This window comes from Tetrahymena thermophila (genome assembly GCF_000189635.1).
Source record: "Tetrahymena thermophila SB210 genomic scaffold scf_8254674, whole genome shotgun sequence".
NCBI lineage: Eukaryota > Ciliophora > Oligohymenophorea > Hymenostomatida > Tetrahymenidae > Tetrahymena > Tetrahymena thermophila.
The window spans coordinates 84,140-98,978 of NW_002476440.1; the positions used below are offsets into that span (position 1 = coordinate 84,140).

Genomic DNA, 14,839 nt, shown 5'->3' on the forward strand with positions numbered 1-14,839 from the left:
AAATGACAAATAAATATTAAATTTTGGAATAATTGAATATAATATGTTTGTTTTATAATATAATATTTTGAAAAAGTTTTTTTAACCTAAATTATAGATAAATTTTATCATTATTTTTATATATGCCTTCTACAAGGAATTCTTATCACTAAAGTCTTGATTTATGTAGTTAGTGTTATAATATTAATCAACCATTTATTATTTTGAAAATATTTATTAATAGTGCTTTTTTTTTATTTACTTTTTGTCTGGTTTTTATTATTTGAATTAATTTTGTGTAAACTGAATGATTAAAATTGATTGGTGGAATCTTTCTCTTTTTCTATTTTTTTGAATTTGATATTTAGAAGGATTTTCGCTCTAAAATCAAAATTTAAAAGGGAAGAAGCTATTGAAATTTTATTCTTTATATTTTCCTTTATTCATCTTACCTTTAAAAAATATAAAAAAAGTTTTTTAAATTTTGTAAAATATCACCACCCTCCAAGTAAAATACTTGAAAAGGCAGAAAAAAATGGCGTAATAGGTTTTTTTTACCTATTGGCCCTAAAATGCTCCGATTGTATATTCTCTGGCATTTAGCTATATATGTTTTAAATGCAAGTATTAAGATTAAATAATTAATTTTTAATTAATTTTTCTGTTATATCTCTTCTTAAGAGCAAATTTTTTGATAATTAATTATTATATTTTATTTGTTCTTTTTACCCATTTATAATTAATAAAATTTCATAATTAACTATTCAATATTTTTGAAAAAAATAAATGATATAATAGATTAAATATTACACAGAATTAGAAGAAGTAATTATTTATTTTTTTATTAATATCCTTTAAATTTATTTTAAATAAAAAAAAAGTTTTTAAACTCTTCACATTTATCTCATTAGGTGCTCCATATTAATCTCAAGTATATTTTATTAAGAAATATAATTTTTATTATTATTAATATTTTTATATATTTAACTTTCAATTTATTTAAACCAATAATTTTTCTTGTAGAAATTATCATCATTACTCATTGATTTTTATTAAAGCAAACATTTTTTAGCTACTTTAACTTAATTTTAATTTCAATTTTTAATTATTATTATTTTATATTTTTTCTTCATTTTTTGCTATTGAAACTTACGCTTAATAAAACAATTTATTTGTTTTGGATTGTAATATTTTAATTATAAAAGTTATTTTAAAACAATAAGGCTCTTTTAATTTATTTGATTTATTTTCCTTTTTCTTTTTTGTCTTTGTTTTTGTTGATTTAACTCATAATTTTATTTTCAACTTTTTGCTTTTAATATTAATTAATCTTATTATCATATTCTTTCTTCATTTTTTCCTTCTAATTACTAATTTAATTATACTGTAAGTTTTGAAAATTTTTAGGTTATTAATATTGATTTAAAACTACCATAAAAATTTTAGGGGTTAATAAATTGACATTTTTAGGGTTAATCCAAAAAATTTTTTCCATTCAATTTACAATGAAAAGAATATTTTTTGATTAAAACTCTGTGAAAATTTCTTTAAATTCAATTAAATTCAACATTTTATTTTTCTTAAATTAACCCCTCCACCCCATTAAATTCAGTGAAAAAAATGGGGGGTGAATACTTTTTTTTTAATTTTTCTTAATTTTGGGTCTAATATAATTTGGGGTGGATTAATGAGAACTTACAGTATATTTTTTCTTCAACATTTAATAAGAGACAGATAAATTGGCGATGAAGGTGCATCAGGCCTAGGTTCTGGTTTAGGAAATTGCATTAATCTCTCAAATTTAACACTTGATCTTGAGTAAAAACAGTTTATTTATTTTTGATTGTGATATTTTTAATTATAAAAATTAATTTAAAGCAACAAAGCTCTTTTTTCTTTTTCTTTTTATTGTGTTTTCTTTTTTTTCTGTTCTTTCTTTATTAATTTAACTCATCATTTTATTTTCAACTTTTCCTTTTATTATTAATTAATCTATCTGATTCTTTCATATTTTTTCTTCATTTTTTCATTCTAATTTACTACTAAATTATGTATTTTTTCTTCAATATTTAAAAAGTGGCAATAAAATTGGTGCAATGGGTGTATCAGGCTTATGTTCTGCTTTAGCAAATTGCATTAATCTCTCAAATTTGACACTTGATCTTGGGTAAAAACAGTTTATTTGTTATTGATTGTGATATTTTTAATTATAAAAACTAATTTAAAACAATAAATATCTTTTTTCTTTTTCTTTTTGTTTTGTTTTGTTTGCTTTTTTTTGTGTTCTTTCTTTGTTAATTTAACTCATAATTTTATTTTCAACTTTTCTTTTTATTATTAATTAATCTACCTTATTATTACATATTTTTTCCTTCTAATTTACTATTTAATTATAATTTTTTTCTTCAATATTTAAAAAGGTTTAATAAAATTGGTGATGAAGGTATAACAGGCTTAGGTTCTGCTTTTGTAAAATGCATTAATCTCTCAAATTTTACACTTAAACTTAAGTAAAAACAGTTTATTTACTATTGGTTGTGATATTTTTAATTAGAAAAACTAATTTAAAACAATAAAGCTCTTTTTTCTTTTTCTTTTTATTGTGTTCTTTCTTTGTTAATTTAACTCATAATTTTATTTTCAACTTTTCTTTTTATTATTAATTAATCTATCTTTTATTATTTCATATTTTTTCCTTCTAATTAACTATTTAATTATTAATTTTTTACTCAATATTTAAAAAGTTCTAATTAAATTGGTGCAATGGGTGCATCAGGCTTAGGTTCTGCTTTTGCAAATTGCATTAATCTCTCAAACTTGACTCTTAGACTTTAGTAATAACTGTTTATTTATTTTGGATTGTGATATTTTTAATAATAAAAACTAATTTAAAACAATAAATATCTTTTTTCTTTTCTTTTTATTGTGTTTTCTTTTTTTTCTGTTCTTTCTTTGTTAATTTAACTCGTAATTTTATTTTCAACTTTACTTTTTATTATTAATTAATCTATCTTATTATTTCATATTTTTTCCTTCTAATTTACTATTTAATTATAAATTTTTTACTCAATATTAAAAAAGGTTTAATAAAATTGGCGATGAAGGTACAACAGACTTAGGTTCTGGATTAGCAAAATGCATTAATCTCTCAAATTTGACACTTGATCTTGGGTAAAAATTATTTATTTATTTTGGATTGTGATATTTTTAATTATGAAAACTAATTTAAAACAATATATATCTTTTTTTTGCTTGCTCTTTTTTGTGTTCTTTCTTTGTTAATTTAACTCATAATTTTATTTTAAACTTTTCTTTTTATTATTAATTAATCTACCTTATTATTTCATATTTTTTCCTTCTAATTTACTATTTAATTATTAATTTTTTACTCAATATTAAAAAGTGGTAATGAAATTGGTGATGAAGGTGCATCAGGCTTAGGTTCTGGTTTAGTAAAATGCATTAATCTCTCAAATTTGACACTTAACCTTGAGTAAAAATAATTTATTTATTTTTGATTATAATATTTTTAATTATGAAAACTAATTTAAAACAATAAATATCTTTTTTCTTTTTCTTTTTATTTTGCTTGCTTTTTTTTGTTTTCTTTCTTTGTTAATTTAACTCATAATTTTATTTTCAACTTCTCATTTTATTATAAATTAATCTATCTTATTATTTCATATTTCTTCTTCATATTTTCCTTCTAATTAACTATTTAATGATATATTTTTTCTTCAATATTTAATAAGTTAGAATTAAATTGGTGATGAAGGTGTATCAGGCTTAGGTTCTGGTTTAGTAAAATGCATTAATCTCTCAAATTTGACACTTAACCTTAAGTAAAAATAATTTATTTATTTTTGATTATGATATTTTTAATTATGAAAATTAATTTAAAACAATAAATATCTTTTTTCTTTTTATTTTGCTTGCTTTTTTTTTCTTTCTTTCTTTGTTAATTTAACTCATATCTTATTTTCAAATTTTCCTTTTAAAAATAATTAATTTATTTTGTTATTTTAAATTTTTAAAATAATTTTTATTATTCTACTAAATATTTATTTCCTACTACACTACTACAGAAATAATTATCAGAGAATAGCAATATTTAAAAATATATTTTTTCTTCAACATTTAAAAAGAAAAAACTAAATTGGTGAAATGGGTCCATCAAGCTTATGTTCTGGATTAGCAAATTGCATTAATCTCTCAAATTTGACTCTTGAACTTTAGTAAAAACTGATTATTTATTTTGGATTGTGATATTTTTAATGAAAAAACTAATTAAAAACAATAAAGCTCTTTTTACTTTTTCATTTTATTTTGCTTGCATTTTTTTGTTCATTTTTTATTAATTTAACTTATCATTTTATTTTCAACTTTTCCTTTTACTATTAATTAATCTATCTTATTACTTTATATTTTTTGTTCATTTTTTCATTCTAATTAACTATTTAAATATATTTTCTCTTCAATACTTAAAAAGTGACAATTAAATTTGTGATGAAGGTGCATCAGGTTTAGGTTCTGCTTTAGTAAATTGCATTAATCTCTCAAATTTGACACTTGATCTTGAGTAAAAACAAACTGTTTATTTATTTTTGATAGTGATATTTTTTTTATAAAAACCAATTAAAAACAATAAAACTCTTTTTTCTTTTTCATTTTATATTGCTTGCTTTTTTTTGTTCTTTCTTTGTTAATTTAGCTCATCATTTTATTTTCAAATTTTCGTTTTAATATTAATTAATCTTACTATCATATTTTTTCTGCATTTTTTCCTTCTAATTCATTATTTTATTATATATTTTTTCTTCAACATTTAAAAAGATTAAATTAAATTGGTGCAATGGGTGCATCAGGATTAGGCTCTGCTTTAGCAAAGTGCATTAATCTCTCAAACTTGACACTTAGTCTTGAGTAAAAAGAGTTTATTAATTTTTGATTGTAATATTTTTAATTATAAAAACTAATTTAAAAAAATAAAACTCTTTTTTCATTTTCTTTTTATTCTGCTTGCTTTTTTTTGTTAACTTTTTGTTAATTTATTAATTCATTATTTTATTTTCAACTTTTCCTTTTATTATTAATTATTCTTATTATTTCTTCATTTTTTCCTTTTAATTTACTGTTGAATAAATTTTTTCTTCATAAATAAAAAGTTAGAATGAAATTGGCAATGAAGGTGCATCTGGCTTAGGTTCTGGATTAGCAAATTGCATAAATATCTCAAATTTGAGGCTTAGAATTAGGTAAAAACAGTTTATTTAATTTGGATTTTGATATTTTTAGTTATAAAAACTAATTAAAAACAATGAAGCTCTTTTTTATCTTTCTTTTTATTGTGCAAGCTTTTTTTTTGTTCTTTCATTGTTAATTTAACTCATAATTTTATTTTCAATATTTTTTTCTTGTAGTTAGCTATTTAATTATAAATTTCTTCCTCAATATTAAAAAAGGTTGAATAAAATTGGTGTTAAAGGTGCATCAGGCTTAGGTTTTGGATTAGCAAAATGCAATAATCTCTCAAATTTGATACTTGATCTTAGGTAAAAACAGTTTATTTATTTTTGATTGTGATATTTTGAATTATAAAAAGTAATTAAAAACAATAAATAAAGCTCTTTTTTCTTTTTGTTTTTATTGCTCATGCTTTTCTTTTGTTCTTTCTTTATGAATTTAACTCATTATTTTATTTCCAACTTTTGTTTTTATTATTAATATTTTTTTCTTATAATTTACAATTTAATTATATATTTTTTCTTCAATATTTAAAAAGTCGTAATTTAATTGGTGGTGAAGGTGCATCAGGCTTAGGTTCTAGTTTAGGAAATTGCATTAATCTCTCAAATTTGATACTTGACCTCAAGTAAAAACAGTTTATTTATTTTTTATTGTTTTATTTTTAATTATAAAAACTAATTTAAAACAAGAAGCTCTTTTTTTTTCTTTTTATCAGGCTCGCTTTTTTTTGTTCTTCCTATGTTAATTTAACTCATCATTTTAATTTCAACTTTTTTTTTATTATTAATTAATCTTATTATTTCATATTTCTCTTCATTTTTTCCTTCAAATTAACTAATTAATTATATATTTTTTCTTCAATATTTAAAAAGTGACAATTAAATTGGTGATTAAGATACACCAGGCTTAGGTTCTGGTTTAGCAAATTGCGCTAATCTTTCAAATTTGACACTTTAACTTGAGTAAAAACAATTTATTTATTTTGGATTGTTCTATTTTTAATTATAAAAATTAATTTGAAATAATAAAGCTCTTTTTTCTTTTTCTGTTTATTGTGCTTGCTTTTTTTATGTATTTATTTGTTAATTTAACTCCTCATTTTATTTTCGACTTTTCATTTTATTATTAATTAATCTATCTTATTATTTCATATTTTTTCCTTCTAATTTACTATTTAATGATATATTTTTTCTTCAATATTTAAAAAGTAGTAATTTAATTGGTGATGAAGGCGCTTCAGGCTTAGGTTCTGGATTATCAAAGTGCATTAATCTCTAAAATTTTACACTTAGCCTTAGGTAAAAACAGTTTATTTATTTTAGATTGTGATATTTTAAATAATAATAATTAATTTAAAACAATGAAGCTCTTTTTTCTTTTTCTTTTTATTGCGCTTGCTTTTTCTTCTTTTTTTTTTGTTAACTTAACTCATCATTTTATTTTCAACTTTTCCTTTTACTATTAATTAACCTTATTATTTCATATTTTTTCTTCATTTTTTCCTTCTAATTAATTATTTAAATTTTATCTTCAATATTTTAAAAGATATAATTAAATTGGTGCAATGGGTCCTTCAGGCTTAGGTTTTGGTTTAGGAAATTGCATTAATCTCTCAAATTTGACACTTAGACTTAAGTAAAAATAGTTTATTTATTTTGCATTGTGGTATTTTTAATTATAAAAACTAATTAAAACACAATAAAGATATTTTTTCTTTTTCTTTTTATTGTGCTTACTTTTTTTTGTTTCTTTCTTCTTTTAACTCATCATTTTATTTTGATCTTTTGCTTTTATTAGTAATTAATTAATCTCATTATTTCATATTTTTTCTCCAATATTTTAAAAGTTACAATTAAATTGGCGATGAAGGTGCATCAGGCTTAGGTTCTAGTTTAGTAAATTGCATTAATCTCTCGAATTTGAAACTTGATCTTGAGTAAAAACTGTTTTTTTATTTTTGATTGTGATATTTTTAATTTTTAAAACTAATTAAAAACAATAAAGCACTTTTTTCTTTTTCTTTTTATTATGCTCGCCTTTTTTTTGTTCTTTCTTTGTTAATTAAACTCTCAACTTTTTCCTCTTATTATTAATTAATCTATCTATCTTATTATTTCTTATTTTTCTTCATGTTTTCCTTCTAATTAACTATTTAAATATATCTTTTTTCTTCAATATTTAAAAAGTTACAGTTATATTGGTGCAATTGGTGCATCAGGCTTAGGTTCTGGTTTAGGAAATTGCATTAATCTCTCAAATTTGACACTTCATCTTGAGTAAAAACAATTTATTAATTTTTGATTGTGATATTTTTAATTATAAAAACTAATTTAAATAATAAAGCTCTTTTTTCTTTTTCTTTTTATTGTGCTCACTTTTTTTTTGTTCTTTCTTTGCTAATTTAACTCATTATTATATTTTCAACTTTTCTTTTTATTATTAATTAATCTATCTTAATATTTCATATTTTTTCCTTTTAATTTACTTTTTAATTATGTATTTTTTCTTCAATATTTAATAAGGTTAAATAAAATTGGTAATGAAGGGGTATCAAGCTTATGTTCTGGATTAGCAAATTGCATTAATCTCTCAAATTTGACTCTTAGACTTTAGTAATAACAGTTTATTTATTTTGGATTGTGATATTTTTAATTATAAAAACTAATTTAAAATAATAAAGTTCTTTTTTCTTTTTCTTTTGCTTGCTTTTTTTTGCTCTTTCTTTGTTAATTTAACTCATCATTTTATTTTCACTCTTTAAATTTATTATTGATTAATCTTATTATTTAATATACTTTTATTTCATTTTTTCGTTCTAATTAACTTTAGAATTATTTATTTTTTCTTAAACATTTAAAAAGTAACAATTAAATTGATGGCGAAGGTGCAGCAGGCTTAGGTTCTGGATTAGCAAATTGCATTAATCTCTCAAATTTGACACTTAGCATTTGGTAAAAACATTTTATTAGTTTTTGATTGTGATATTTTTAATTATAAAAACTAATTTAAAATCTTTTGCTTGCTTTTTTTTGTTCTTTCTTAGTTAATTTAATTAATCTTTTTTTTTTTAAATTTTACTTTTGTTATTTCATATTTTTCCATCTAATTAACTATTTAATTATATTTTTTTTCTTCAATTTTTAAAAAGTGGCAATAGAATTGGTGCAATTGGTGCATCAGGCTTAGGTTCTGGTTTAGCAAATTGCATTTATCTCAAAAATTTGACACTTGATTTAAGGTAAAAACAGTTTATTTGTTTTGGATATTGATATTTTTAACTATTCAAATGAATATAAAGCAAAAAAGTTGCTTGAATTTATTTGATAGCTTTTATTTGATTAATTTTTTTATCTTTTTTATTCCAGTAATGTGATTTTGTTAATTAATTTAAGAAATAATTTTTAATTTAATAGTTTATTCTATTTGATATTTATTTAAAATTTACACAAATTTATTTTAAAAGATATACCTAATTGAATGAATCATAAGTATTCAATTTAATAAACAAGTGCCATAAATCAAAAAGATTAGTTGTCTGTAAATTCTGATGATAATCAAGTGGCTAAAATAGGATGAACAAATATTAAATGTTTGAATAATTGAATATTTTTTTTTTAATTTATTGGAAAAGTTTTTTTAACTTAAAATATAAATAGATAAATAAATAAATAGATAGATAGATAACTTTTATTATTGTTTTTATATTTATAAGTATTATATTTTTGTAAGTCAATAAAGAATTTATTAAAAATAAAAAATTTAAAAATTAAATTTACTTAAATAAATAAATTAATTGCTCTTAATCCAACTCTCAGATTTCTCCAAAAATGATCAAATCATTTGAAACTTTTAGTGTTATATAAATGCCAAGCTTTTTTTTGCCAGTTATATATTAATCTTAAATACTATCCTTCAATCATATTTCTATTTATTTTTTATTTATCTTGATTAATTAGATACCATGATTAAAAACTTGAAAAAGAATCAAATTTTCTTATTTCTGATTGTAAAAAGACTAAATAACTAAAAAAAATTTAAGAAAAAAATACTTTAATTAAAATACTTAATTAACGGGCATTTACAGTATTTCTTTTTTTTCAAATTTTTATGAAAGTTAGATATGCTTTAAAAATGACCATTGATTTGAAATATCTATTTTTTCATATCTTTATCATCTTTTATATATATTAAATTTTATATTAACACAAATAAGTATTATTTATTTTAAAATCAGTTCAGTTAATTTTTTCAAAAATATTGTAAAATAATAAAAATTAAATATTACTTGTATGGTACTGATTGATATATTTAAAATTAGTTATTATATAATTTAAGTAAAATGATAAAGCATATGCATAAATAAATTTATTAATTTAATATTTTTTGTTTTGTGATGTTTTATTTACTGATTGAGTTTAATTAAAAAGAAAATCTAACCAGTAAATAAAAAGAGCAAAATAATAATCTGATAACTTCTTATCCTAATTAATTTTGTTAGCTATTTTATTTAATTTTAAAGACCCAAATAAAACATAAGAAAAATATATAATAAAATATTTTTAATGTTTTTTAAGTAGTTTATTTCTTAATATAAAGATAAATTCTATGCTTTTATCCTAAGATAATTTAATATCCATTAATTATTTCCTACCTATAGTTTAAAAAATTAGATAAAGGTCTTAATTAAAAATTGTTTAATTTTTTAGAGTAAGAATCTAATAAATTTTGGTTGATTTGTAAAAAGCAAAAAATGTTTAAATTGAAATGGTTGATATATTTAATTAGAATTCAAACAAAATCAAATTATATTATTTTAGATTTTTACATGATATGTATGTATGTATCACTTATCAAATAAGAAACAGCCTTTTATAAAAAAATATTTATATTATTCTGATAAGAAAAACATTAACTAAAAACTTTTGTTTGTGATCATATTAAATAATCAATACATAAATATATAAATTAAATATATTTTAAAGCTTGATATTGCACTTATTCACATTAAAATATTTTTGATTTAGATTTTGTTTAATAAAAATTTAAAAATCAAATTAAAAATTCCTATAAATATTAAATGAAAGTTTTTTGAACATAAAATTAAGGTAAAAATGAGAAATTTAGATTAAAAAATGTTTATTTATTGATTTAATTATCGAATTGACACCATATAATTATTATTTATTAGCTAATTTTTTTGAGTTATTTATTATAAAGCTATACAAGTAAAAAAAATATAGTTTATAGTTAATGAAGCGACTGATAACTTACGCTATTTGAAGTATAAGTATATTAACTTATTTTAAATTTCTAATCAATATTATTTTTAAATAATTAAGCAGTAAATAAATTGGCTGTTGTTGCTTTTGGGTAATTTCTTATTATTTTTAGATAATAATTTTATTATTTTTTTATATTGAGAAAAGAGACGCTTAAAATTTAATTAAATGGCTAACTTTTTCAGTCTTGAATTTTACGATTTATAAATTTAAAAAGTATGATTGATCTTACTTAAAAATATAATGGATAATTAGAAAATAAAATATCGTCCTTTAGTATTTAAGACTGAAACGATAATCAATCATATTTAGAAAAAAATATTATAAATTCAAAAATAGTCTAATTTAGTTTGTGTTTTAAAATAAAAAAAATTTTGTTTGCATTTAAATTTTGTAAAATTTAATTAACAAACAAATCAGGTTCTTTTTAATTATTTAACTCTTCAAAGGTTTTGTGTAAATTAAATAATAGTAGGCAGTGAACATTAATTATTTAAGTATATTGATGAAAATGTATATTTCATAATTTTTCAAATACGATGTAAATTATTGATATTAAATTTTGATTATAAATATTTTCAAGCCATATTTTGATAGTGAATCAATCCTTCAAAAATTTTTGCACTTTAAAAAGGTGTAAAATAAAATTTATAAACGATTCATTAATCATCTAAGAATAAAAACAATAGATTAAAACAAATAAATGAAATTTTACCAACCTGAAGATTTTAGATTCCAAAATATGTTTCAACAGGTGATTGAACATAAAGGAAGATTAAGAAAAGAAGCTTTAAGAAAATATAAAAATCAAAAGCGTCGTGAAAAGGCCTTTGGAAAAATGTTATTCCAAACTAAATTTACTAGCTTGTTTTAGATTTAAATAATTACTGCTTTTAATAATTTACCTTTTAGCAAAAATTTCAGTTGAGCTTAGTTAAAATGTATATCTAACTAATATATGCTTAATAATAGTGTTTAAATGTAAATAGTGGATGGTTGTGCGTGTGCGTTTTTTTTATATAATTCATCTAGTTTTAATAATATAAAAAGAAATTATAAACCTCTTAACTTAATTAATTAAATAGTAATTAAAAAATTAGCTAAATCTAAAAAAAATGAGCTAAGACAGTGCTAAAGAAAATAATGTTCAAAAATAAAATATTTCTCTTTGCAAAATGAAAAATACGAAAGAATTAACTAAAAACTATAGAGAAAATAATAAATTTTAAAGCATTTATAATACAACCAATGCCAAAAATACCTTATTCTCATCAAATAATTTTGAAAACTTCAAATGCTTATCTCCTAAGCTTGATTAATTATTTAACTAGCAAAAAACCGATTTCTAAGAAGAGATCTAAGAAATAAATAAAGGCGCGTGCCTAAGCACTTATAAAGATTTCCATGGGAAGGGTAAAAATAAAAAATTAAAAGTGCTTTTGTAATTATTTTTCTTAAAAAAGAGGATTTAAATGCTGACATTCAAGATTATGATTCTTAATAGACTATAAAGCCTATAAACAGCTTTATTGTGAAAAGCTTTTCATAAAATTTAGAAGATGGTCAGGACGATATAAATATCTAATCAATTTTTACTTCTAATAATCCTGATTCACTCTAAATGAGAGGTAAGTAATTCAATAGTACCATGAATTTTAAGATTTCTTTTATCTAGTTAATAAACATTATGACATATAAGTAAATTATTCTCAAATCTAAAAATCAGAAGCATCAACATCAACAGAGACATCTGTTAGTTAATCAAGTAATTAATTCATTAATAATTGATTTTATTGTAATTATATAAAAATATATAGAGAGCTTTTTTGGTGAAGATTAAGATGAAAGAGAAAACAGTTTAAAAATCTCAACTTAATAAAAAGTTGTGAAATATTAATTGAGTGGCCTAAAAAATTCTCTACATAAAACGGTTATCTTCTAAGATCTCCCCTAGAAATGTATGTTTTTTTTCATTTTAAAAAACAAATAAATAAATAATATTTTTTTACTTACTTATGAAAATGAATTTATTTCATTTTTACTTTATTCATTAATATTTAATCAATAACAATTTTTTAAAATGATCAAATCTACTTTTTTAAAGAAGAAAATCTGATATATTTTTTATTAAAAAAGAATCTGCCAGCGCCAATTAATTTTTTTAAGATAGATCTAAAAAACCAAGTAAATCAATATTGAAAAAATTTAGAACGTTTGAAATAAACTCAGGTAAAAAATTAATATAAGACTAAAATAAATTATCAAATTTTATTAGAATAATAAAGGGATGACTTAGATGTATTACAAGCATTCTAATCAAACATGGACTTTTGTAATATTAAAAAAGAAGAGTTTATCTAAAAATTAATTTAAAATGAAGCATATAAATCAAAATATTTTTTCAGTGAGTTTGCAACAAAAATCTATAACTCGGGGGAAAAGAAAAAAAAGATAATTTTCATGACGCATGATTCCTTTTATGTACTCTAAGATCTCTTTAGCTAAAATAAAATATAAAAATTTTATATTTCAGAAATTAATAAAATAAAAATTCATTCTGAATAAACAAATATATGCACTATTGTTCTAAAATAGAAGCTTAAGCTAAATTTATAAATTTTACACTTGAAAGAATTTCAACAATTCATTCAAAGCGTGTTTAAATGCTTCTTAAATTCGTCTATATTAATAATCTAATAAAAAAAGCAATAACTAATCGAAGAATATACCAAAATTAATGCAAATAATAATAAAAAATCATAAATAGAGTCGTTCTTGGATAGCTAAAAGAAAGAATTTTACATAAATATTTAAATAATATCAAGTGTTAATTAATAAAAAGATTTTAAAATATTAGGATTACTTTAATTCCTTTCAAATAGTATTTGTATTACAGGATTAGAGAAATTTAAAGACTTAAATAGACTCTAATAAGTAGAGTTATTGCATAAAGACTTATAAAAAAGAAGCTTTCTCTTTAAATCATTAAGAAACGCAGACCAACAGTTTCTAATAAAACTATTAAATGATGAAGAGTTTCCATAATTTGTATAATAAATATAAAATGCAGTAAGCTAAGCTAAATGAATGATAAATACTATACACAAATAATGGTCATTATTATGACTATTATATAACTATTTTATCAAATAATTAAAAATAAATTTTAAAATTATATATACTAATCAATCCTCTTAGTTTTTATATTGTTTTCTTTCTTATTACTAAGTGTAAAATCACTATTCAATAAAATTCATAAATTAAAATATATATAAAGAGTATAAAAAGTGTTCAAATACAATTTTCAATATTTTTTCAAAATTTTTAGGGCTTTTATGGAGAGCTAAAAGCTTTTTTTAAGAATAACTTATTACTATGACACCCTACATAAATTTCAACTTTAAAAATATTTAATAAGCACATGATTATAAATTAATCTACCTGATATGAATTTAAGATATCCTACAATCTCTTTAGAAGATAAACGACTACATAATTCAGAAGTTCAAAAATCACACATTAAATTATTTCTATTTTAATTAATTCAAATTTTAACATTTAAGTAGAAAAAATAGGATATTTATATTAAATTAAATTAATTAAAATTTAGATTGAGTTTTTTCATTTCGAAATTTACTATTCAATTTATTAAATAAATAAATAAATAAATAAATACAATCAGATGAAAGATAATTTTAACTTTTTTGTTTTTGAATTTTAAGTTTATATATGATAAAAAATAAATATAAATTAAATGAGCTTAACTCAAAATCTAATTTTGTAAGTTCAGCACAATAAAATATTCCTTAAGCTAATAAAAAACTTCAATTTAATTCCAGCTAAATTTTTGAAATAAATAAATAATTAGTATGGATTATTCACATTTTAACTAATAAGTGATGGAATTTGCTCTATTTATTAATATTAACTTCCTATTAAAATGAATTCTTTAATTATTTTAATCCCAAATACCTTTTTTGAATAATTTATATAAAAAAACTCTTAGTTTTAATGTTTTAATTGTAAATATTAAATTTGTAGACAAATTTTATAATATAAAATATTTAATTATCAAATAGTAATTTTATTAATATTGATACTTTCAATTATAAAGAATATTCAAAGATTTATGTAATTTTATATCAAAATAATTAATTATATTTGAGAATAAAAAACATTTATAATTTTTAAATAAATTTGATTTTGAGTAAGAAAGAAAGTATTAATAATAATTAAAAAAATTGGGGTCGTCCGAGAATCGAACCCGGGACCTCTCGTACCCTAAACGAGAATCATGCCACTAGACCAACAACCCTTAATCAATAGTATAAGCT

At 19.8% G+C, this 14,839-nt stretch overlaps 2 protein-coding genes across 2 annotated transcripts in view; both read left to right on the forward strand. All coding sequences in view use genetic code 6, as the record gives it.

Moving 5' to 3' along the window:
* TTHERM_000741704 (hypothetical protein) overlaps positions 1-8,540 on the forward strand; it is a gene marked incomplete at both ends in the record, with an annotated part of 21,770 nt that extends 13,230 nt beyond the window's left edge. The window contains 22 exons of the mRNA XM_012797008.1: positions 1,708-1,797; positions 2,057-2,146; positions 2,400-2,489; positions 2,724-2,813; positions 3,061-3,150; positions 3,383-3,472; positions 3,732-3,821; positions 4,125-4,214; positions 4,469-4,558; positions 4,813-4,902; positions 5,145-5,234; positions 5,442-5,531; positions 5,762-5,851; positions 6,099-6,188; positions 6,435-6,524; positions 6,772-6,861; positions 7,073-7,162; positions 7,413-7,502; positions 7,749-7,838; positions 8,088-8,177; positions 8,375-8,464; positions 8,525-8,540. Of these exons, the coding sequence (XP_012652462.1) occupies positions 1,708-1,797; positions 2,057-2,146; positions 2,400-2,489; positions 2,724-2,813; positions 3,061-3,150; positions 3,383-3,472; positions 3,732-3,821; positions 4,125-4,214; positions 4,469-4,558; positions 4,813-4,902; positions 5,145-5,234; positions 5,442-5,531; positions 5,762-5,851; positions 6,099-6,188; positions 6,435-6,524; positions 6,772-6,861; positions 7,073-7,162; positions 7,413-7,502; positions 7,749-7,838; positions 8,088-8,177; positions 8,375-8,464; positions 8,525-8,540 (1,906 nt within the window). The remainder of the gene's footprint in view (positions 1-1,707; positions 1,798-2,056; positions 2,147-2,399; positions 2,490-2,723; positions 2,814-3,060; positions 3,151-3,382; positions 3,473-3,731; positions 3,822-4,124; positions 4,215-4,468; positions 4,559-4,812; positions 4,903-5,144; positions 5,235-5,441; positions 5,532-5,761; positions 5,852-6,098; positions 6,189-6,434; positions 6,525-6,771; positions 6,862-7,072; positions 7,163-7,412; positions 7,503-7,748; positions 7,839-8,087; positions 8,178-8,374; positions 8,465-8,524) is intronic.
* Positions 8,541-11,620: 3,080 nt separating this feature from the next.
* TTHERM_00744710 (hypothetical protein) lies at positions 11,621-13,592 on the forward strand (the record flags this gene model as incomplete). The annotated part of the gene is made up of 6 exons (XM_001013546.2): positions 11,621-11,918; positions 11,969-12,133; positions 12,205-12,270; positions 12,323-12,463; positions 12,642-12,734; positions 12,781-13,592. The coding sequence occupies 6 exons, from the start codon at positions 11,621-11,623 to the stop codon at positions 13,590-13,592; spliced, it is 1,575 nt and encodes a 524-aa protein (XP_001013546.2).
* Positions 13,593-14,839: the final 1,247 nt, after the last annotated feature.